The sequence below is a fragment of the Rhinatrema bivittatum genome, chromosome 1 (assembly GCF_901001135.1).
Source record: "Rhinatrema bivittatum chromosome 1, aRhiBiv1.1, whole genome shotgun sequence".
Taxonomy (NCBI): domain Eukaryota; kingdom Metazoa; phylum Chordata; class Amphibia; order Gymnophiona; family Rhinatrematidae; genus Rhinatrema; species Rhinatrema bivittatum.
Window position 1 is genome coordinate 128,386,685 of NC_042615.1, and position 25,069 is coordinate 128,411,753.

General features: G+C 44.0%; 1 protein-coding gene across 1 annotated transcript in view; it reads right to left on the bottom strand.

Moving 5' to 3' along the window:
* MICU3 (mitochondrial calcium uptake family member 3) overlaps positions 1–25,069 on the bottom strand; it is a 378,395-nt gene that overhangs the window by 75,507 nt on the left and 277,819 nt on the right. The window contains exon 13 of the mRNA XM_029587156.1: positions 11,045–11,153. Within this exon, the coding sequence (XP_029443016.1) occupies positions 11,045–11,153 (109 nt within the window). The remainder of the gene's footprint in view (positions 1–11,044; positions 11,154–25,069) is intronic.

The following is a 25,069-nucleotide window of genomic DNA, read 5'->3' on the forward strand; positions in this document are numbered from 1 at the left end:
AGTTCTTTTTCAGACTGCCTATTGAAACCAGTACTCACCTGTGGCTCCTGTTCCTGCATACTGAAGACTCTCTGTTGCATAAAGAAGTCACTACAGAGATCTACAATTGTGAGTGTATCATCTACCACTGGTTATGCCCAGCATACCCTGTCTATTCACTACCTAAAGTCTCTCCTTACAGCTTAGCAACTCAGAGATCGTAATTCCAGTATCAGAGGGACTTCAGCCCTGCCGGGTATTTCAACTCACTACTGCCACCTCTGGTGGTTCTACTTCCAGTCTAATAAAGAACTATCTGTGTTTGTCTCAATACTCCAGCCTAGCCGGTGGTCCCTCTCAGGATCTCCACTTGAGGGCGCTGTCATCTGCCATCGGCCCAGGGATTCACTATTTCTACTAAGTGTTACTTCCTATACTAATAGAGCGGTATTATTCATCTACCACTCTGTGGGAGCCAACCCACATCAGACCATTACTCCTCTCTCTGTGGAAGCTGATCCGTATGAGATAGCTATCTCCCCGTGGGAATCATACAGGTTGCTGGTTCATCTTTCTACAGGAACAAAGCATAACAGTTGCTACTCCTTCTCTCTGGGAAGCAGGTCTATAACAGATTGCTAACTCCACCCCTCTGGGGAGCAGGTTAATAACACAAATGTAAATTCATATTTATACAGACCAGCATGTAAAAGTATGAAAGCAGCAAAAGAATTATTTAGCTATAGCACAGCATAGCGCAAACAGAACTACTTGCAATGATGAAGAGAAAGAGGAAGGTGCTTCACAACTCACATGTTTCAAGAATCATGTTCATTCTGTTGACCAGGATAAGGAGTTTCTGAGCATCAACACTATACCACGCACACAAGAATTACAGTATGTGCTCCTTGTTCCTTTTCGTTAGTTCCTATCTAAATACAATTCTTATCTCTACGCCATTAAGCTATATTTTTAAAAGCCACGTAAGGTGGGCTTACTGTGGGGGAAGGGAAGGACCAGGGAGGACTGGTCCCCTTCAGTTGACACAGCTGCGCACTAACAACCGCATAACAGCTTAAACTGCAATTACCACTGCTACTGTTATAGCGACAGTGGCACCATGCTTCCCAGGTGATTGCCCATCTTGTCTGCTCCTTCTGATGGCACTGTATATAACCACATCATTTGATTTTGTCGTAACACAACCAGGAAGTGATTTGTGTTTGTATTTATTTGTACTTGATGGTAAGCTATGAACTGCAATTACCTTTTTCATTTAAAGAAGATTACAAAGAGTCGATTTAGGACAAGAACATTCTGTTCTCAGTTTTCTTATTATTTCAAAGTGTGACTTGCATTGAAATCACAAGAAACTGTTTTCCATAAACAAGCCATTAAGGCTTTGTGTATAAGCACAGAGATATCTGCCAACAAAGCAAATGGATGTGAATGCCAGCTAAATGGCTCCACTTTTCAATCTCAAAAGGAAACAGGATTTTTAGAACTGGCTGCACAGGTGGCACCTGTTTGAAATACAACATTAATCCTGAGGTGGTGCTGTACCCTAAGAAACTGAGTGATAACAGAGAAAGAGAATCACTTCTTAGAAATGTTACTTAAAAGAAGAAAAGATTAACAGAGAGTCATGTAAAACCCAGCTGAAACCTCATATGAGCCTTACGCATCCTTCCCCCTCCTTGTTCTCAAAAGAACTAATTATGTTAGTTTTTTTCAGACTTACACAGGCAGTGAACATTATGCATGAATAAAACTGTGAAACCAATCTGAACATATTACCGTTAACTGTTTACAATCAAAAGATGAATTGCAGTATCTTCTTTTTGTGCATCTAGTGTAGTGCACTGTCTTGTGTATGAAAATATTATGCAATTTTTTAGAATTCTTTAGAGGGAAATATGGATTTTAGATATCCGTGTTCAAGAAGCACTACCATCATCTATAGTAGGTAGTTCCCTTCCCCAGCGGACTTCCAATCTAAGGGGACAATAATCAAACCACCTACACTGAAGCAATCCCACGGGTACTTTTACCCACGGAGTTTGCACCAATAATCAAAGCAAAACTCTGCACAGGATTTTGCTTTGATTACTCCCCTGGATAAATTACCCATAGAGATTGTGCCTTCTTTTAGATAGATTTAGAAAGCGTTGCTTGTGCAAAAATGGCCCAATAAATGCGTACGAGAGCCGTGCGCAAGAAGCACGAATTTTAAGAAGCCGGGAAGTATGCGCATACATACCTGTGCATGTGTCAAGAATAAGGAGGCAGAAAAGGGGTGGAGCATGGGTATTCTGGGGTGGGGCCATGACTTACACACATAACCCCTGAATTTTGCAAGGACACAGGGGCGGGGGGGGGGGGGAGAGGGAGAGAGAGCCTCTGTTAGAGAGGCAATCTGACACTTGATATAACTCTCACTGTAAGAGAGGGACTTTCAACTTGGGATGGGTTTGTTTTTTGTTTTTTTTTGGGGGGGGGGGGGCAGTGGTCTGCCCAGGGCGCAGAGAAGAAGTAAGAAAGTCAATAATAGTAACAAGGGTATATAAATGGATTCATACCAGTCTCCAGTCATACAATTCAGACAATGATTAGGGTAGAAAAGTTTGGAAAAATACTCATGGGAAAAGTCTCAAACTCTACTCTCCTTTCTTAAGATCCTGAGGGGATCAAAAGACTTCCCAAGAACTGAGGAAATCCTGGGGGAATTTCTTATTCCTCTTGTAGTTTCTTTGAAACTCCAGCTTCTTCACCAATCCTTCTCTCCTGCTCCAACCCTCTGAAGCACAGAGCATGCTCTTGAGTGTAATATACCCCAGATGCCATACCCTCAAACAAGTGGGGTTTCAACCATGGGAGGACTAAAAAAGAAGAGTTGCTTACCTGTAACAGGTGTTCTCCCAGGATAGCAGGATGTTAGTCCTCACATATGGGTGACATCATCGGATGGAGCCCTATCACGAAACACTTTTGTCAAAGTTTCTAGAACTTTGACTGGCACATTGAGCATGCCCAGCATGCCAACAACCCTGCATCCAGCAGGGGTCCCCCTTCAGTCTCGTCTGTAGCCAGAGGATGTGGTTAGTATAGTTAGTGTAGCTGGGTTCAAAAAAGGTTTGGATAAGTTCTTGCAGGAGAAGTCCATTAACGGCTATTAATCAAGTTTACTTAGGGAATAGCCACTGCTATTAATTGCATCAGTAGTATGGGATCTTCTTTGTGTTTGGGTAATTGCCAAGTTCTTGTGGCCTGATTTGGCCTCTGTTGGAAACAGGATGCTGGGCTTGATAGACCCTTGATGTGACCCAGCATGGCAATTTCTTATGTTCTTATGTAAGCAAACCCAACTCCGCTGGGTGGCGGGTGGGTTTCGTGAGGACTAACATCCTGCTGTCATGGGAGAACACCTGTTGCAGGTAAGCAACTCTTTCTCCAAGGACAAGCAGGATTGTAGTCCTCACATATGGGTGAATAGCGAATTACAGGATGCCCGAATAGAGTAAACCAAAAAATTCCCAACGACGTGCAACAGGTACAACAACTGGGGTGTTTTTGGATGAGGGCAGGATGAGTTTCACAGTGAGTCACAGGAAGGAAGTTAGGTTATTAAACTGGAAACAAATTACGTAGAACAGACTGGCCAAAGATGGAAACCTGCCGGCCAGCCTTGTCGAGACAATAATGAGCTGCGAAGCTGTGGAGGGAGCTCCATGTGGCATCTCTGCAGATATCAGCAGGAGGTACAGAACGGAGGTGAGCTACCGACGTTGCCATGGCTCTCACTAAATACGCTTTTACGCTTTCCTGTAGCGGAAGGCCTGCTTGTTGGTAGCAGAAGGAAATGCAGTCCGCCAGCCAGGTGGACAGGGTCTGCTTGCCCACCGGATCTCCCAGTTTGGTTTTAGCGAAGGAGACAAACAGTTGGGTGGACTTCCTATGGGCTGCAGTGCGGTCCAAATAAAAGGCAAGCGTACGTTTACGGTCCAAGGAATGCAGGGCCCACTCACCTGGTTGTGAGTGAGATCTTGGACAAAAGGTAGGAAGTATTATGGACTGATTTAAGTGGAAATTAGAAACTACCTTTGGCAAGAATTTAGGGTGAGTGCGGAGTACCACACGATCGTGAAGAAATTTGGTATAAGCTAGGTATATTACCAGTGCCTGTGGCTCACTGACTCTGCGAGCTGATGTTATAGCAACTAGAAAGATCCCTTTCCAAGTGAGATGTCGAAGCTCGCAGGACAGTAGGGACTCAAACAGAGGTCGCATGAGCCGTGCTAGCACAACATTGAGGTCACATGCCAGAACCGGAGGACGCAGTGGAGGCTTTAGTTGGAGCAAGCCTCTCGTAAAGCACTCTACCAGGGGTTGTGCCGAGATCGGGGCATCTCCTACACCTTTGTGGTAAGCGGCTATAGTGCTGACATGCACTCGGAGGAAGTCTGTAGACCAGACTCGGAAAGGTGCCACAAGTAGTTCAGGAACCTTGTTGTGGGGCATGAAAAAGGATCTATTTCTTTTGTTGTGCACCACAAGGAGAATCTTTTCCATTTGGAACGATAAGATCTCCTAGTAGAAGGCTTCCATGAAGCTACGAGGACCTGGGACACACTGTCAGAGAGGTTAAGGGATTGTAGTATTAACCTTTCAACATCCAAGCTGTCAGAGACTTGGAGGCGAATTGGTTGCTGGACTGAGAGGTTGCGTAGGATGGGAAACCAAACTTGACGCGGTCAGTGAGGGGCTATGAGGATCATAGTGCCCCGGTCCTGCCATAACTTCACGAGAGTCTTGCTGATGAGTGGAAGTGGAGGGTAGGCATATAGAAGACCCGTTGTCCACAAGTGGGTGAAGGCATCTCGTGGTGGTGTGTTGAGGCTGCGCGGTGTAGAGAGTAGATATTGTCCATTTTGTGGTTGTGAAGTGACGCAAAGAGGTCTATGTGTGGGCGGTCCCACTGTTGGAAAATTTGGTTTGCTACAGTGGGATTTAAAGACCATTCGTGGGGATGAAAGGTCCGGCTGAGATTGTCCGCCATCACATTGTCCACGCCTGCCAGGTAGGTCGCTCTCAATAGAATGAGAAATAGCCCAGGCCCAGATATGTGCCGCCTCCTGGCATAGCAGGTAAGAGCCCGTACCTCCTTGCTTGTTGAGATACCACATCGCTACCTGGTTGTCTGTTTGAATTAGGATTACCTTGTTGGAGAGGCAATCTTGAAAAGTGAAGAGGGCATATCGAATTCCCGGAGCTCCAGAAAATTTATCTGGTGCTTTGCTTCCACTGTGGTCCAGGTTCCCTGGGTTTGGAGGTTGTTGACATGGCTCCCCAACCCAGGTTGGAGGCATCTGTTGTTAGTGTAATTTGAGGTTCTGGAGGTTGGAAGGGTAGTCCTATCTGAAGATTGGACTCCTATATCCACCAAGCTAGTGAGAGACGAAGTTGGTTGGCGACGTGGACAATGTGGGAGATGTGTTGATGATTGGGACCACTGGGACTTTAAAGTCCATTGTGTTACTCTCATGGCTAGTCGAGCCATTGGGGTAACATGAACTGTGGACGCCATATGACCTAGCAAGGTTAGTAGGTGACAAGCTGTAGTGGTTTGGCGAGTCTGTACTGCTTTGGCCAAGGTTGATAATGTGCGTGCTTGGTCCTTTAGGATGAACGAGAAAGTGCGTGATGGAGTCAGATGTGACTTGGGATAGTTTATGAGAAACCCCAAGGATTGTAGTAGGCTGGTGAAATGGAGGGAGTGAAGTTCTACCTCCTTGGATGGACCTCTGAGCAGCCAATCGTCTAGATACAGATAGACATGGATGCTGCATTGTCGCACGTGAGCTGCTACTACTGCTAGGCATTTCATAAATATGCGGGGTGCTGATGCTAGGCCGAACGGCAGCACTCGGTATTGGAAATGATTGTGGCTTACTCTTAACCTGATGTATTTTCGATGAGGAGGGTATATAGCAATGTGGGCATAAGCCTCCTGAAGATCTAGAGAGCAGAGCCAATCTCCCCGTTGCAGGAGAGGGAGCATGGTGCCCAAGGTTACCATTCTGAACTTTTCTTTGCAGAGATGTTTGTTTAGGGCGCGTAGGTCCAAGATAGGACGAATGCCACCTGACTTTTTTGGAATTAGAAAATACAGAGAATAGAACCCTTGTTCCCACTGCAGTCGAGGTACCGGTTCCACATCACTGGACTGCAGGAGGGTCGAGAGCTCTGCCTCGAGAAGTGGAGTGTGGTCGGTCAGACTCCATGCCGGACCTGGTGAAGAGTCCGGTGGTAGCATGAGGGAGTTCAGATGGTAACCGTGGGCAACCACAGAAAGGACCCATTGGTCTGTTGAAATTGTGTGCCATATGCTGGCAAAGTGGCACAAGCGGCCTCCCACAGGAATGGGTGAGGTAGGTGGGGGTTGACTTCTGCTCTCTAGAAAGGAGTCAAAACACCAATGCTGGACCAGTCTGCAGAGCTGGCTGGGCTTTTGGGGTCCTGTGTTGCCGAGGCTGACCTATTTGAGAGGGTCTAGGCTGTTGAGTATGGGATGGAGGCGAGTAATACCTATGTGGCTTATAGGATAGCCTCCTAGGTTCCCGTCGAAAAGATCCCTTGGTGGTAGATGAGAAGTCCGAGGGGAGAATGGACAGCTGACGCAAGGTGTCATGGTGATCTTTTAGTTGCGCCACTGTTTCTTGAATTTTGTCACCAAACAAATTGTCCCCTGTACATAGAAGTTCTGCCAACCTTTTCTGGACTTCCTGGCGTAGGTCAGAAGACTTGAGCCATGCCCAGCGTCTGGCGCTTACACCTGCTGCTGACACTCTTGAGGCAGTTTCAGAGATGTCGTATGCTGCCCTAACTTCATGCTTTCCAGCATCGAGTCCTTTTTGGAGGATTGCGGTAAGCCCTTCTTGAAATTCCTCCGGTAGGGTCTCGGAGAATTTTTGGACTTTATTCCAAAGATTCCATGAGTACTGAGTCATGTACAGCTGGTGGACTGCTATACGTGCCATCAGCATAGATCCATGGAACACTCTTCGTCCGAAGGCATCCAAGGATTCCTGCTCTACCTGGAGGGGCAGAAGAATGGGGCCGGGATCTCTTGGCTTTCTTCTGGGCAGACTCAACGACTACAGAGTGGTGGGGAAGTTGGCTTTTCTGAAACCCTGGAGCTGACTGAACCAGATATGTGGCATCAATTTTTCTGTTCACTGGTGGAACTGTTCCAGGGTGCTCCCAGGTATGTTGTAACAAGTCAAGGAGCACTTCATGTACTGGAAATGCCATCACTTCCTTAGGGGCATCAACAAACTGCAATACCTCAAGCATTTTGTGCCTGGCATCCTCCTCCATTTGTAGTTTAAAAGGGATGGTTTCAGACATTCTTTAATGAAATTGGCAAATGTGAGGTCTTCAGGAGGGGAGTGGCGGCATTCTTCTGGGGGTAAAGGCTCTGATAGGAGTTCATCGGAGTCCTGAGTGTCAGAGGAATCATCACCTCAATGATTATATGGTGTATCTCCAGCACCATGCAGGCCTTCAGATGGAGATAGGGGTCCAAATCCAGCTGGATCTGGAGGTGGCACCAATGGGAAGGATCGAGGTACTGAAGCAGGAGAAACCGGCATCGAGGACAACGATGGCATCGATGGAATTGGCGTTTTCGATGGACGTCGGGGTGGCAATAGACCCGATGGTCCTGGAATCGGCTCCGGTATTAGTAAACGTTGTTCCTCATCCGAGGTCAATGGAATGGGAATCGGTGTCGGAGGGCTTGAAGGCGCCGATGGCACCAGAGGAACGGGCACCGATGGTAATGAACCGGTGTATCTGAGTGCTCGAGGAGTGGAGCCAGCATGGTAGGCATCAGATCAGGTGTTGGCATGGGAGCCGGCGGCGCTGGTGGCAATTTAAATCCCCGAAGTGCCTGAAGTACTGCCTCTTGGACCATCCGGTACAATTCCTCTTGGAAGGTTGGTGTTGGTAACACAGTGACCGGGGCTGGAAACTCAGAAGGCGTTGCCAGAGGGTTCACCTGAATCAGTGGAGTCTCAGCTCCCGGCATTGGTGCAGGTGGGAACGCCTCGGTGTCCCGAGTTCAGAGGGGGATGGGGCCCCCTCTCCCCAGGACTTCTTGGCTGGTGGCTCAATCGATGTCGATGCCGAAGGCTTGTCAGTGGTGGCACCGGTAGAAGGCTCACGTTGATGACGATAAGAACATAAGAACATGCCATACTGGGTCAGACCCAGGGTCCATCAAGCCCAGCATCCTGTTTCCAACAGAGGCCAATCCAGGCCATATGAACCTGGCAAGTACCCAAAAACTAAGTCTATTCCATGTTACCGTTGCTAGTAATAGCGGTGGTTATTATCTATGTCAACTTAATTAATAGCAGGTAATGGACTTCTCCTCCAAGAACTTATCCAATCCTTTTGTAAATGCAGCTATACTAACTGCACTAACCACATCTTCTGCCAACAAATTCCAGAGTTTAATTGTGCGTTGAGTGAAAAAGAACTTTCTCCGATTAGTTTTAAATGTGCCACATGCTAACTTCATGGAGTGCCCCCTAGTCTTTCTATTATCCGAAAGAGTAAAAAACCGATTCACATCTACCCGTTCTAGACCTCTCATGATTTTAAACACCTCTATCATATCCCCCCTTAGCCGTCTCTTCTCCAAGCTGAAAAGTCCTAACCTCTTTAGTCTTTCCTCATAGGGGAGCTGTTCCATTCCCTTTATCATTTTGGTCGCCCTTCTCTGTACCTTCTCCATCGCAATTATATCTTTTTTGAAATGCGGCGACCAGAATTGTACACAGTGCTTTTCCCGATGCTCGATCTGGTCCTTCTCTGACACCGAGGATGAAGATGTTGATGCCTTCGAACGTGAAGATGCCGGTGATGGGCGGTCACCGGTATCTCGATGGCGCTGAGACGTCGATGGCAACGGAGTCAATGAAGATGAAGGCTTTTGACCCGATGTACTCTTGGCTGGAGTAGATGGAGACACACGCTTGAATAGGTGTTCCACCTTATCCAAGTGGGCCCGGCAGCCTTTTGGAGTCATCTGGGCACAGCTAGTGCACCGTTGGACGTCGTGGGTAGGCCCCAAGCACAAGACACAAACTTCATGAGGGTCCGTAATGGACACAGTCCTCGGATACTCGGGGCACTTTCGAAAACTGGTCGCCATTTTTCAAAAAAGAAGGGCGGTGTGCAGTCTGTGGCCGCCAGGCACCGAGGAAAGCCCTGCCGGGAACTGACCGCAAAGGATGAGATAAAACTTACCAGCGTTGGCGAAGGTCGGTGGTTGATGGGGGATCCCGGGATGGGGAAAATAGTTTGAAACTTTAAAGAAAATTTCAGTGAGGAAAATTCTTGTGAGAAATTCTCATAGAGCTCCTGAGAACCGTGAGGCTACTGCTGTGCGGAAAAAAAGAGACTGAAGGGGGACCCCTGCTGGATGGAGGGCTGTTGGCATGCTGGGCATGCTCAGTGTGCCAGTCAAAGTTCTAGAAACTTTGACAAAAGTGTTCCATGATAGGGCTCCATCTGATGATGTCACCAGTATGTGAGGACTACCATCCTGCTTGTCCTGGGAGAAATACCAAACCCTTCCTTTTGTCCCTGAATATTCAAAACTCATTCAAGGGTAATTTAGTGACTGGCATAGGCCCATCACAATTCCTACACAATAATCATTTTAATCAGAACAGACATTTTTTTTTTTTACTTTAAACTTTACTCCCCTGATAATAAAACTGCAAAGGGGGTTCTCCTAAGGAACCATTACAAGTGATCAGTGCCCTCTCTTCATCATTGAACTTAAAAATCTCCTGCAGTAACCTTCTTCATATGCTGTAAGGAGTTTGTCCTGCAGCAACACTTTCCAGGAGCATCTACACTTGGTTTCCTTCCTGCCTTACCATCCAGGGAAGTGTTGTTTCCCAACTGTATCCTGGAGGCACTCCAAACCAATTGGATTTTCAGGACTTCTTTGAAGAGAGATCGGTGTTAAGTGGATTGCAACAAGGATCGGTGTTGGGACTGGTTCTGTTCAATATCTTTATGAGCAAAATTGCAGAAGGGATAGAAGGTAAAGTTTGTCTATCTGCAACAGAGTGGACACACCTAAAGGAGTAGAGAGAATGAAAAGTGATTTAAGAATGCCTAAAGAGTGGTCGAAGATTTGGCAGCTGGGAATCAATGCCAAGAAGTGCAGAGTCATGCATCTGGGGTGCAGTAATCCAAAAGAACTGTATAAGATGGGATGAAAGACTGATGTGCAAGGACCAAGAGAGGGTCTTGGGGTAATAGTATTTGGTGATCTGAAGATGGTGAAGCAATGTGACTAAGCAATAGCTAAAGCCAGAAGAATGCTAGGCTGCATAGAGAAAGGAATAACCAATATAAAAAAAAATAAAAAGGGAGGTGGCAATGCCCTTGAACAGGTCCTTGGTGAGGCCTCACTTGGAATATTTCATTCAGTTCTGGAATTTGTATCTCAAAAAGGAGAGAAACAGGATGGAGGAGATCCAGAGAAGGTCAATTCCTAAAGGAAATGAAGAAAGCATGCATGGGGTAACTTACTGGTGCAGCAGTTACTACCCTTAGCAGAAAACATGGAGATTTCTAACCTTAACCAATAAGCCTTGATGGTTTTAATTCAACTGTATCATTGCTCCCCAACTCTGGCAGGGGAAAAGGGGAACTGGATTCAGACAACAACCAAGAGGACCCCAATTTCAATGGTCTGGGGTATTGATACGCAGACATAAGGGAAAAAGCACAGAGCTGCTTCTACAGCTAAGTCCACAAGAAAAGCACATCAAGTAGCACTGCTTGAATTTTCAAGAAAGCTCATCACACAGTACAAAATGTTGCTAGCAATAGTACAGTTAAAGCTTTAAAAATGTAAAATAATAAATCTAACAAGTTAGGTCTTAGATACAAAATGACAATTGGTGTACTTTTGAAATCTTGCTCATGTAATTTTTAAAAACGTATGTTTTGATTACCTAAAAATATATACTCTCACCTTGACCAATAGAGCGATTGGCAAAGTTGTACATTTGCATTGCAATTGTAAAATCTTCTAAGTTGTTCAGAAACTGAAAAAATGACCGAAATTCATCAAATGTGATTCCCTGTGAAGTGCAAAAAAGAATAAATGCATTTAGTACTCGTAGGCTTCCCACATAAAGGGGGTAAAACATAAAAGTAACCAAGAGATGTGAATAAAAGTTATTTCAAAAAGCTCTTAACTGTAGTTTGATATTTTATATTCAGCTCTATAATGTTTAAAACTATTATCCAAAATACTACAGCCAGTGATTACATAAGGCTAAGACTGGCTCTGAAGGTTATGAACCATTTTATACATTATGGCGCCCATGCACAGAAAGTTATTTATTTGATTTATATTCTGCTTTTTCTGGCACTTCAAAGCAGATTACATTCAGGTACAGTAGCTATTTGCATGCTTAAAAAAATCTTTAGCATGCATACTAAAATAGCTCCTAATGGCCAAGGCACTAAATCAGAGGTAGACAACTCCAGTCCTGGACTGCCACTTACAGCTCTAGTGTTCAGGATAGCACAATAAATATGCATGAGATATATTTATATACAATGGTTGCAGTGCATAGAAATTTACCTCATACATATTGACTGTGGATATCCTAGAAACTAGACCTATTTGTGGTACTCCAGGATCAGAGCCAGAATTGCCTACTACTGCATTAAATTGAGTGTGCCTGCCATACAGCTGCCGCTATACCTCTAGATTTATCAAAATGTGATAAATATAGTGGGAATAGCACCTGTGATAAAAAGGGGCGTGGTTAGCTAATTGCCCTGCTTCCACATAGGCAGTTTCCACACTTGTGCTATGAGAGAGAGAGTGCCGCTGTATAGAGTCAATCTAGCACTCTATATATATGTACCACTGTAGAGGGGCATTTTGAATTGGGGTAGGTTTTGGAAGGTGGGAGGTTAGGGGGTGGTATTACAGAGACATTCTGAGGTATTCATAGCAAAATTGACATCACTAAAGATTTCTAGTCATTATAATGGATGAAAAGTATAACTAGATTTGTGTGCTTTAGGGCAGTGGTCCCCAACCCTGTCCTGGGGGCCCACCAGCCAGTCGGGTTTTCAGGATAGCCACAATGAATATGCATGAGAGAAAATTTGCATGTTATGGAGGCAGTGCACACACATTTTCTCTCATGCATATTCATTGTGGCTATCCTGAAAACCCGACTGGCTGGTGGGCTCCCAGGACAGGGTTGGCGACCACTGCATTAGGCTATTAACGCGTGGAATAGTGCCTTAATGCGTGCGTTAAGGCCCTATCGTGAAATGATAAATGACCCTGATAGTGAGCTTGCAAAAATAGTGTGCTTGATAGCCCAAAAAAGCATAGCATATATTCAAGAATCCCCCTGTGCTAACCAGACCAAAGTGAAAGGGCCAGTTAGCCCAGGAGATTTCATTCTCAACCTCCACCACACAACGTGCCCTCCTCCCCCCAAAAAAAGAACACCAAAATAAAGGACCTCTACACCGCAACTAACCTTCTTTCATCTGGAAGTTTCCACCCCTGCCTATTCTTTCAGAAGCCATCCTGTAGAAGTTTGGAGCAGGAGAAACCACAATTCCCTGTCCTCCCACCACCACTAACTTTTAAAATGGCACCAGCTAATCTTGAATATTATAAATTAGGTCCAAAGCAGGAAACAATAAATGAATCCAAAAACAAAATAATCCTGCTTGCTTCCACTCAATATGATATTCTTAAACCACACCACTAAACTGTCCATAAAGAGTTTTCTACTTAAACTGCTCTGCCGCTCTTTGAGGGCCCTTAAAAAATGTAATTGTAAATTTCATCGCAAGATTGCATAGAGTATTTTTAAATGGTTCGCTGAAGCACCAGCTAATCTTGAACAGTACTGTGCCCTGTGAAAGTCTATAGGGCAAAGTAGCTTGAGAGATCAACCTGCATAATTTTGAAAGTCATAATGAGGGAGACTTTTCTGCCCCAATTTTCAAGACAACATCCAAAAGGATAGAAAGGAGTGAGGAGGGGGGAGGGAGGATTAAGGTGGATTCCCCTTGGTGTCTTAAGGATGTCAGTAGGGGTATGGAGTTGTGCAGTTGATTGTTTTATCAACGTTGGATTACTGTAACTCTTTGTTGGGCCTTCCTGCCAACAGTCTTTGTTCTCTGCTGAGGATATAAAATGCTGCAGCCTGCTTGGTCTTGGATACCTGTTTCCAAGATCATATTTCTCCTCTCTTGGCCAAACCTCATTAGCTTCCTATTGCCTTTAGGGCTAAATTCAAGGTCTTATGCTTGATCTTTAAAGCCCTCTATTGTGTGGGTCTTAGCTTTTTGTAAGATAGATTGTGCCCTTCCATTCCAGCTCACAATTTGAGATAAAAAAGCATACCCATTTATAAATACTCTCTCCAAAAGATTATAAATGTGTTAAATGTCTACCTTCTAAGTTGAAGAGCTCTAACCTGTTTTGCCTTTCTTCATAAGGCATTGTTCATTCATTTGTTCATTCAGGCATTTCCTAACGCTAACTTGATTTAACTCCTAACATTCAAAACCCATCATCTTCTATTTCACTGTTATCTACCTCTAACAAAGTTATTTAGCCATATGTAATTTATCTGGTTTGTTCTTTTCTTTTCTTTCCTACGCCAAGTTCTTGTATCCCTGTTACATGTAACTGCTTTTCCGCACTATTGTTTAAGTTTAAGTTTAATTTGCACTCCTGTTCTATGTGAACCAGCATGATGGGACTACCAGTCTTGAATGCCGGTATATAAAAAAACTTAAATAAATAAATAAATAAGGGAGCCATGCCATCCCCTTTCCTATCATTTTCTAGTTCTGCTATATCTTTTTTGAGATGGGGAGCTCAGAACTGCACACAATACTCAAGATGTTTGTGGAGGGGGTGGGGGAAAGGGGACCAGGATACAGACAACAACCGACATGGGCCCTGACTTTTACGGTCCAGGGTACTGACATGCAGACATAAGGGAAAAAGCATAGGACGGGCTTCTAAGGCCAAATCCCAAAGCAAAGCAAAGCAGCATTGTCTGAATTATCAAGAAGACTCCTCACCCAGTAAACATTTTGTTAGCAGTAATTTATGGGTTTGACAGTTGCTTGGTTTTGTGGGGATAACTGCATGGAGCAGCAGTTACTACACTTGAATAAAATATAGGGGTATCATGCATGGAGTAGCAAATAATACTGTAAGAAGCTTGCTGGGCAGACTGAATGGGCCAACTGGTTCTTTTCTGCCGTCATTACTATGTTGCCTTAGATAGATACAAAGGCATTATATCATCCTCCATTCTATTCTCTATTCCTCTCCAAATAATTCTTAATATTCTACTTGCTTTCTTGACCACTGTCACACGCATTCTGCTGAGGATGTCAAAGTATTGTCCACAAGGATTCTGAGGTTCTTTTCTTGGGTGGTGATTTCAAACACTTAACCCAGCATTGTGTACCTATAGTTGGGATTATTCTTCTCTATGTTCATCACTTTGCATTTGTCCACATTTAATTTCAGCTACCATTTAGATGCCCAATCTCCTAGTCTCTCAAGATCCTTCTGCAATACCTCATAATCCACTGCTGTTTTAACAACTTTGAATAATTTTGTGTCATCTGCCAAACTGTTCACCTCACTCATTGCTCCCTTGTCTTTTGACACTAAAAAAAAATTCCCATCCATAGATCGCAAGTCAGAGCCTTTATAGCGTTATACAATCCTATTTTTAAAAATGAGGAGGTAAAGTGCCAGTTTTTATCTTTTACAAGGTAGATAAAAGAACAGTAAATATGAAAGATATTTTTAAACCTTTGTGCAGACATAAAAGCACACTAACTGGCTAATTTTAAAAGGAATGCACGTGTGCCCATAAATGCGCGAATCGGAGATATGCTATAAGTTTATATCATACACACACGTATGCACATAGCATTGAAAATCACCCTGTTGCACATATGTGTGTGCGTAATCTTAAGCGGCGGCTTGAGTAAATGTCCACACGTATTTCCGCTAGGGCTTTAGCGGCTTTTACATGCAAATGCAGGCAGATTTTAAAACATGCTCACGCGAGGGAATAAACAGTTTTCTAATTAGTCCAGGAAACATACATACTCTCCTTCTGGATGGTCCAGCCCTAGTCTGAGCTTCTCCCATGTGGGAGTGAGGTGATCACTTCCTTGGGAACTTTGACAACTTTGTACAACAGTTTTGAATTTTTGACAAGCCTGGTTGTGTCTCATCTGCAACCATGGAATTGCTACGTATCCACCAAGGCACTTCCACCATGAGAGAGTATGCAGTAGAATTCCAGACTCTGGCCTCTGAGTTACGCTGGGGTGAAGACAGTGAAAGGGCCATCTTCTGGCAAGGTTTAGCTGGAGAGTAAAGGATGAGCTGGCAGGCTGAGATCTTCCACTCTCTCTGGAAGCACTCATTGCTCTGGCTATCCATGTGGACTTAAGGTTCCAGGAATAAGCCCAGGAGAAGAAGACATCCCACTGACCTATCCACCTAGCTTCTGAGTTCCAGCACCCCCTGAAGTCCGCCTTGGACCCCCATAATGTATGTCACCTCCAAAGAACCCATGCAGTTGTGTAGGTCTCAGCTCTCAGAGGAAGAGAAACGGAGGTGGAGACAGCATAACCTCTGCCCCTTCTACACTGTGCAGGGACATTTCGCTAGCCGCTGTCCCGAGAAGACAGGAAAATCTCAGAACGAGGGCTTGGTCGGGAAGAAAGTTCTGCGCCACCTGGCTCTCTCTCTCTCTGCAGCCGGTAGTGTCTGTGTGCCTCACTTTCAGAGCGACCACCGTTCCTACTGAGGCATTACTAGATTCCGAAACAGGTAATAATTTTATCCAAGAGTTGCTGCTGCACCAATTTGGCTGGCCCACCACCACCTTGATCACAGCCCACACTATCTCATCAGTTTACAGAGAGCCTCTGCCTGGCTGCTTGTCCATGGCCACCTTACCCATCACCATGCAGACTGGTTTTCAACAGAAAAGTATTAAGAACATAAGAACATAAGAAATTGCCATGCTGGGTCAGACCAAGGGTCCATCAAGCCCAGCATCCTGTTTCCAACAGAGGCCAAAACCAGGCCACAAGAACCTGGCAATTACCCAAACACTAAGAAGAACCCATGCTACTGATGCAATTAATAGCAGTGGCTATTCCCTAAGTATAATTGATTAATAGCCATTAATGGACTTCTCCTCCAAGAACTCATCTAAACCTCTTTTGAACCCAGCTATACTAACTGCACTAACCACATCCCCTGGCAACAAATTCCAGAGCTTTATTGTGCATTGAGTGAAAAATAATTTTCTACGATTAGTCTTAAATGTGCTATTTGCTAACTTCATGGAATGCCCCCTAGTCCTTCTGTTATTCGAAAGTGTAAATAACCGAGTCACATCTACTCGTTCAAGACCTCTCATGAGTTCTATGTACAACCCAAAGCAGTCATTCTTAGTTTGTCCTGCTTAGATATCACCTACCTGCTATAGATTGTGGTACTTTACCAATTACCCAGTGGGGCCCCTCCTGCCAAGAGCATGCTCTGTTTGGATTCTGCGAATTTTAAAAGCATTGCTCACGCTAAAAAGCCCATATATGCTGGTATCTGAGCTGCACGTGAGCAATGCATATTTTAAAAGCCGCAAATCACATGTGTATATGCACATGCTCAAGCAAAAAAAAAAAGGGGGGCAGAGATGGAGCAGGCATTGGTGTTCTGGGGCACGGCCAACAGCTATGCATGCAAGTCTGTATTTTAAAACCAGCCGCCATAGCGCACGGCGGGCTGTTACCTGCATATGTTTACTTCTGTTCATGATGAAGTGCAATGCTTCAGAAATCTCTGTTTAAGCCTAAACTGATTGGTGAGGGGTCTGGGTCAACTGGGGTGAGTGCAGTCTGAAGAACAAGAACCAGAACCAGAGGGGGTCTGGATGACCTTGAGACAGTCTGGGCAAACTGGTTGACTATTGGGTAAAACTAGGAATGTCTTTCAAGTGAGCATATTTTAAAATCCGCTTCCCTCTGTATATTAAAGTCAACAAAGTCCTAAGGAAGGTACACGAAATACACTTGTTCAAGTAACTGCTTAAAATTAGGAGCACACATACACAGGTAAGGCATATTTTAAATCTTACGCGCATGATTTAAAATTCCAGTGTATGTTCACTCATGTACCACGCATGTGTATGGGTGTCGCGTGCTTGTTTTAATGTTAATGTCTAATTGTTTTTATTCATGTTCTATGCTTGTATTTCGTACCTCACCTTGATGTTTATGAAGATTTTGGTGAGTAATCATGTTAACATAAATGTAAACAATTAAAGTCCAATGTATATTGCAATATCAGAAGTGAACCTTCATCACTTTTTTCATGACAGTTTTTCCTTCAATGTTTTGATTAAAAGTTAACTATTTCATTGTTTCTAACTTTCAAAACTGTCCACAGTACACAAATTGCATGTGTAAGTGGATATGCACAGATTTATGCAAGTATGAGGTATGAGTCACACAGTTTATAAAATATTGCATATTCTGCCCCAAAATTACACACATTGTAGTAAAATATATATATTTTCGATGCCAGAAAATGCTTACGTTCTCTACCAATTTTGCAAACGTACATACGAATATTTTAGGTGCATAAAAATGCATAACAAGTCCACCAAATAACCTTGATTTAAATGTGGAACCAGCTGTTTTATAAAGTACAAGCCGTTAAGCCCGTTAAAACGGGCTACATCCCTCTGTCTCTCACCTCCCCCTCTTTCTCTCTCCCCTCACTCTTCACCACCCCCTCCCTCACCCACTCCTCCCCACCCTCCCTCTCCTATCACTCAGTCCCTCCCTCCCACTCAGTCTCACTCACTCCCTCCCCCCTCTCTCCCTCCCTCTCACTCACTCAGTCCCACTCACTCTCACTCAGTCCCCACTCCCCTCCGTCCTCTCCCTCAGTCCCACTCCCTCCCTCCTCTCCCTCAGTCCCACTCCCTCCCTCCCTCTCACTTAGTCCCACTCCCTCCCTCAGTCCCTCCCCCTCACTCAATCCCTCCCTCCCTCAATCCCTCCCTCCCACTCAGTCACTCCCTCCCCCCTCCCTCTCACTCACTCAGTCCCACTCACTCTCCCTCAGTCCCACTCCCTCCCTCTCTCTCCCAGTCCCACTCCCTCCCTCAGTCCCCCCTCTCCCTCTCACTCAGTCCCACTCCCTCCCTCTCACTCAGTCCCTCCCCCTCACTCAATCCCTCCCTCCCACTCAGTCCCTCCCTCTCACTCAGTCACTCCCTCCCACTCTCTCTCTCCGTCCCTCCCTCCCACTCAGTCCGTCCCTCCCTCTCTCTCTCTTCTCCCTCCCTCGCTACCGCCCGCTGTCGCCGCTACCGCCGCCGCTCGCTACCGCCGTCGCCGCCCGCTGCCGGTACCGCCGCCGCCGCCCGCTGCTGCCACTGGACGCCGCCATTTTTTTTCTTTCTGAAGCTGCCTCAGAGCGACGTGCTCGCCCGCACATGCGCGGTAGAGCTGGTCTCTACTGCGCATTTGCGGGCCGTCGGTCACAGGCCATTTATAAGGTAGATGGGGTAGATTTTTAAAAAAAATGCGCGTTCGCGTACTTTTGTTGGCGCACCAGTCGCAAACAAAAGTACGCTGGATTTTAGAAGATACGCGCGTAGCCGCGCGTATCTTCTAAAATCCAGGATCGGCGCGCGCAAGGCTGCCGATTTTGGGCAGCCGGCGCGCGCCGAGTCGCGCAGCCTGCCTCCGTTCCCTCCGAGGCCGCTCCGAAATCGGAGCGGCCTCGGAGGGAACTCTCTTTCGCCCTCCCCTCCCCTTCCCCTCCCTTCCTCTACCTAACCCACCCCCCCGGCCCTATCTAAACCCCCCCCTACCTTTGTCCACGGATTTACGCCTCCCGGAGGGAGAAGTAAATCCACGCGCGCCAGCGGGCTGCTGGCGCACCGAGACGCAACCCGGGGGCGGTTCCGGAGGGCGCGGCCACGCCCCCGGACCGCCCCGGGCTGAAACCACGCCCCCGAAACGCCGCGTCCCGCCCCCAAAACACCGCGTCGATCAGCCCCGCCCCCGACAAAAAACCCCGGGACTTACGCGAGTCCCGGGGCTCTGCGTGCGCCGGCAGGCCTATGGAAAATAGGCGCGCCGGCGCACAAGGCCCTGCTCGCGTAAATCCGGGCGGATTTACGCGAGCAGGGCTTTGAAAATCCGCCCGTATGCATGTATACCATTCTGAAAAATACTTACTTGGACTCACCAGTTTGCCAATATCTCCACCAGTTCACCCAGCGTATACCTTCTACAAAATAGAGACTTGCTTGCAGACTTCTGAATCCCACCCTGGGACGCCCCTTTTTTCCCTGGTAAAATGTGTGCGTCATACAGAAAGTATGCACGTACTCACGATGTTTATAAAATAACTTATATCGCGTACATGCTGCTTATATACGTATATGCTATTTTTATATCCATTCTTTAGTTGTCTATATCTGAAATAAATTTAAGTTTAGGAATTAAAGTTTATATCATCACATTTGGATTTTATGTATGGTCTCTCACAGATTAGTCCCATCTCAGATTGTCTACCTCATATAGTTAGGAATTTAGGACAGTATATTTAGATTATTTTCTGTCACATTTTAGAGACAGTGTTATGGATATATTTTTCTTGCTACAGTCTTATTGTTATAGTGATTGTCAGATATGAACTAAGACAGAAATGGGGGGAACCCTAAAAATGATCATTTCTAAAAACATTCAGCTCTGTGTTGTGAGGATCTGATTTTCTTGGTATTTAGTTCCATGTTAGTTCAGAGTGGGAGTCAAAGTTGCAGATAATTCTGCAATGGAATTTGAGCCAGTGACACTTCAACTGAGTCCATTAATGGAGAACACAATTAGTCTGACAGCAGGTTTATTGACATCAGGAAAGAAAGGTCTGAGAAGCTTTCTCAAGCTGATGTAGAAGAGAGCTATTACATTCCTATGCACACTTGGACCTGACTAAACTAGTACAAGTTAGTCACACTACTTTTCACTTGTAAATCAAGAGTTTTCACATAACTTAATTTTATCCCACTGATTATAAATTCTACCTGTCATCTGGGATTTCTCTTCATAAAACTGCTGCTTTAAGGATTCTCCCTTCCGACCCTAAATGGCCATTTTGCAAATGTAATAATCCACATTGTGGGTGCAATTTTGATTTTGCTTTGTTTCAGATGCAAACTGTACAATCTGACTTACTTTTCAGCAAGTCATTGTCGGTTGCTCATTGGTTACTAAATGGCAATTTCTTGGTGTATAGCTGCATTTTAACTGTGCATGTATTCATATCTATGTCTAGAATGGAAATACATTCTTTGCATTCATTAGGGCATGTTCCTGAATATCAATAATACACTTATGGCTGTAGGTTAAATAATATTTCTGCCAATTAAAAATGGTCATTTGGTCCTGAAGAATTGATCAAATTAGGCATACAGATAGCAAAGAGGCACAAAAAATACTTTGTGATAAGTTTACATACCCCTGGCAGAATTTGTAAGATGTGTAGCATTTTAAGAAGAGAAAGTTATTGTATCCTCTAGTGCAATAATACTGAGCAGGGAATAGCGATAAGATAAGCAGGTATAACAAAAGCTATGATCCCAAACAATCCATGCAGTTAATCGTGTAAGTACACAGTATAATGGTTGCAAGCAGGAGAATTTGCATTCATCAGTCAGGAAGCTGCGCATGGGGCACACGTGGGCTTTCCAACATGACAATGATCCGAAACACAAGGCTAAGCTGACCCTTCAGTGGCTGCAGCAGAAGAAAGTGAAGGTTCTAGAGTGACCATCACAGTCTCCTGACCTGAACCAGTATGAGGAGAGCTCAAAAAATGCAGCTCATGCTAGAACACCAAATGGGTGAATTTTAAAAGCCCTACGTGTGCCAAAGCCGGGAGATATGCACGTATATCAGCCCAGTGCATGCAGATTTTAAGAGGTGCCTGGGTACGCACGAATCTCCCGGTACATGAGTAAAATGTTTTTCATAAAAGGGGCAGGGCATGGGCATTCCAGGAAATATGAATGAAACCAGCGCGTAAGTATTTATGCACACCAGTGCCCGCCAGGGTCCCTATCCGCGTAACTTTATTTCTGCTGTGAACAGCGTGTAAGTCATGAAACTTGGCTAGTCAGCGGGGTTTTAAGGGTTAGGGCCAATAGGGAAAAAGAGAGGCAAGTTAGCTAAGGGGTTTAGGAAGTCCTCTCCTGTACTGGGGCGAACTGGGAACAAACTGAGGAAATAGGTAATTGCATCAGTGCTTGTATCTACTAAAATCCCCCTCTCCTCCCCACATACTTATGTGATTGAGGTGGCATTTGCATGCAGATGCGTGCGTCAATGTGAAATTATACCATGAGCGCATATATGCGCTTATGTTATAAAATCGCCGCGTCCATGTGCAAGAGCTGGCAAACGCGAATACAGGTGCTCCTACACGCAGGTCTTAAAATTCACCTTAAAGAATTTACATTATCTGGAGGATTTTTTCCAAGAGGAATGGGAGGCTTTACCACATGAGAAAATAAATGGCCTCGATCACAACTATCACAAAAGTCTGCAAGCCATCAGTGATGCAAAAGGGGGCAATATATGATATTAAGAACTAAGGGTATGTAAACTTTTGAACAGGACTATTTTATTATTTCCTTTATTGCTATGATTTAATGATTGTGCTGTTTTGTGATGCATAATAGTTTAATCTGAAACACATTAAAAATAACAGACATGTTTTGTCTGATCACTCATGTTTTCTTCAAATGCTACACATCTTACAAATTCTGCCAGAGGTATATAAACTTATGAACACAACAGTATGTTGTGTATCTGATCAAAAAATATAATGACTGCCAGAGAATTTTCTGCTTACTTAGCAAATAACCAGATTTCAAAGCCTTCCACACCATTTACTTGGTTTATAGGTCATTTGATAAGCCTGCTGAATAGAAGGTAAACAATAGACTTGCAGCTTTAGAAAAGTGGGTACTAACTTTTACTTCTGTAATGGTTGGGAATTTCTAGAACTTATATAATTGCTCATTTGAATCTCCTGTGTTCATATACATACCTCTCTTTAGACTGATTTCTAATATTTTACTAATTAGTATACTTAAGTTGTTAGATTTTGTTATGTAGGTATTCTGCAATTATCAGACGTTTGTATAATAAACAGAGATATTTTATGCATTCAATACAGTACACATACGGCAAATGAAATAGGATGAGAAAAAAATAAAACCATCTATTTTGGGGTAAATTTTCAAAAGTACACGCGGGCGTCCACGTGCATGCAGTTCCTAGTGTGCACACATGGACACGCTGATTTTCTAACATGCGCATGTCGTCGCATGCATGTTATAAAATCCGATACCCTCGCGCATAGGCGCGCCCAATTTTATATCAGTGCACATATGTGAGCGCGGGTGCTCACTTGCAGGCACAAAGGGGGGGATTTTCTTTACAAGCATGCGGCAATGCAATCGGGCCTTTCCAAATTTCCTCCCAGTCCGCTCCAATAAAGGAGGGAGGGGGCTCCCTTACCCCCTTTTCCCCACTCCTCACCTAAGTAATCTAATTTTGTTTTTAAATGTACTTGCTCTCAAGAGTTTCGTGTGCCAGCCAGCTGCCAGTGTGTACTTCACTGGGACAGCCCCCACTCCGCCCCCTTTTAAAAAACCCAGCACTTCCGCGTGCACCGGGAGATACACACGTGATCGGGCCGCTCTGAAAATGTGCTCAGCGCATGTGCGGCCCCGGCCATACGCGTATATCCCAGTATTTGTGCACGCTGGGCATTTTAAATTGCCCTGTTCTTGTGTGAACCAAATTTTAAGAATTAGGTTACTCAGCAGAATGGCAAATGGGTGAGATGGGCGAATACAAATGTCCCGGCTGAGAGGAAGGAGTATTATAATAGGTTGTGTAAGGGTATGAATGGATTCTGTTGGTGAGGGAAAGGATGGGAGGGGACTCTTTTGTTTTGTTTGCTTCTTTGTTTTTGTACCTTGTTTTCAAAAAGAGAAAAGTGTATAATGACATATGTGGAATTACATATTCTTTTCTATAGTACAAGTAATTATGATACTGTGTTTGTTGTTTAAGGGTAATTTGTAACTAAAAAATAGGAAACTGGCACAATATGTGATAGGAAGTTAAAAAAAATTTGTAAAAAATATGTATACAATACTTGTCACTTTAAAGACTGTGGCAATTGAGAAACAACGTGAATTACCCCATGATTAAGTACATTGAGCAAGCACTACAAACAACGAGTGTTTTGAATGTTAAAACGCTTTTGCAGCGTAAGTGTGCAAGTGCTCAAGGATGAGGGTTTAACACGCTGTCTTACTCATCTTCATATGTGATTATTTTCTATTTTTCGTACGGGTAATTTGTGTCATGTCACTCTCTATCATGTATTCATTAGTCTTTTTGCCATGTGTTTATGGCAGAAATAAAAATGAACTTACAAAAAAAAAATTAAATTAAAGAAAACAGTTTAGAAAATATTTTTGCTTTCTCAGGGCATGAGACCAGAAGAAAAATGTGATTATCAAACATACACCTTTTTGCAGACTAATACTGTCAAATTTATATTTTTGTAGATAAATGTAAATTTTTATGAATTAAGTCAGCAGAAAACCATAACATTTCATGGTCACTTTATTGACCGGATTTTATTGTTTGATAAACAAACGTTGAGTTCAAACCCAAACCATACTATGTATGTATGTTACACTGGAACACTTGTTATTAAATTCAAATAATAATTTACTTCTTTGCAAATGTTAAAAGATCATACCTATCCTATAAAGCTTTGATGGTTTATGCTCAGATATATGTTCTCTTACTAATAGGTAATGTAGGATAATGGATAAAGTAACTATCAATGTTTTCTAGTTTCATGAGCTGAACTGTCAACACTGCTAAAGTGTAGCCATTTTAAACAAAGTCAAACTGTTTATAAGTTTGTCTAAGATAGATTAACCCGATCCTTCCATAAATACAAACAGAAGGAATATATCCAACACATCCCATGCTTGAAGGATTCCTTGTAAAACCAGCCTTATTAGTTTGCATTGATGCATTCAGCTAACCACTAAATGCTTCTACTGCTCAGATACCCTGTTGACAGTGCATCTGTTACTCATCAAATGAGCCAATCAGCTACCTAAGATTCTTTTATGATTCCATCTGAACTCTTGGAAAACATCTCTCCTACCACTGATAAGATCCATTCACACATCAATGACTATCTATAATTGATCCTCTAGTAAGGCTATTAGAGAGCTGGCTGAAGTGTGACTAGAAGGATGTCACTATTGTTTGGTAAGAGGTGATGTTCAGGTTGGTGGACAGAACCACTCTTTAGGAAATGCTGCACTATAGGAGTAGGCTCTAATTTGCACAGAAATATATGGTTTTCTGTTGGAGGCTATTGAAAGTCAGCTGTAGAAGAGACAGTATTTGTCTGTGCATATTCATTTAAAATAATCCTACAAACTCTGGTGTGATCTATTTAATGTCCTCTGACTTAAGACAAAGAAACAAACAATTCCAAGTTATCTGACATAATGGAGTGAATTTTCAAAGAGTTATGTGCGTAAAAAATAGCATATGCACGTGTAAGTAGTCTGCACTCGTGTAATCGCTATTTTATCAAAGTCGAAAGAATGCGCATACTTTACATTTCGCACACACATATAAACACAGAAAAAAAGGGGTAGCCTGGGGTTTTCAGGGGCAGGGCCAACAGTTATCTGCATTAGTTGCCATTTTAAAAGTCGGCAACTAACTCATGTAATTTTATACCTACTAATTATCTTGTGTAATTGATATCAGACTTGTTTATTGTGCATTATTGGCTGGGTGGGAGGGTTGAGTGAACTGGGGG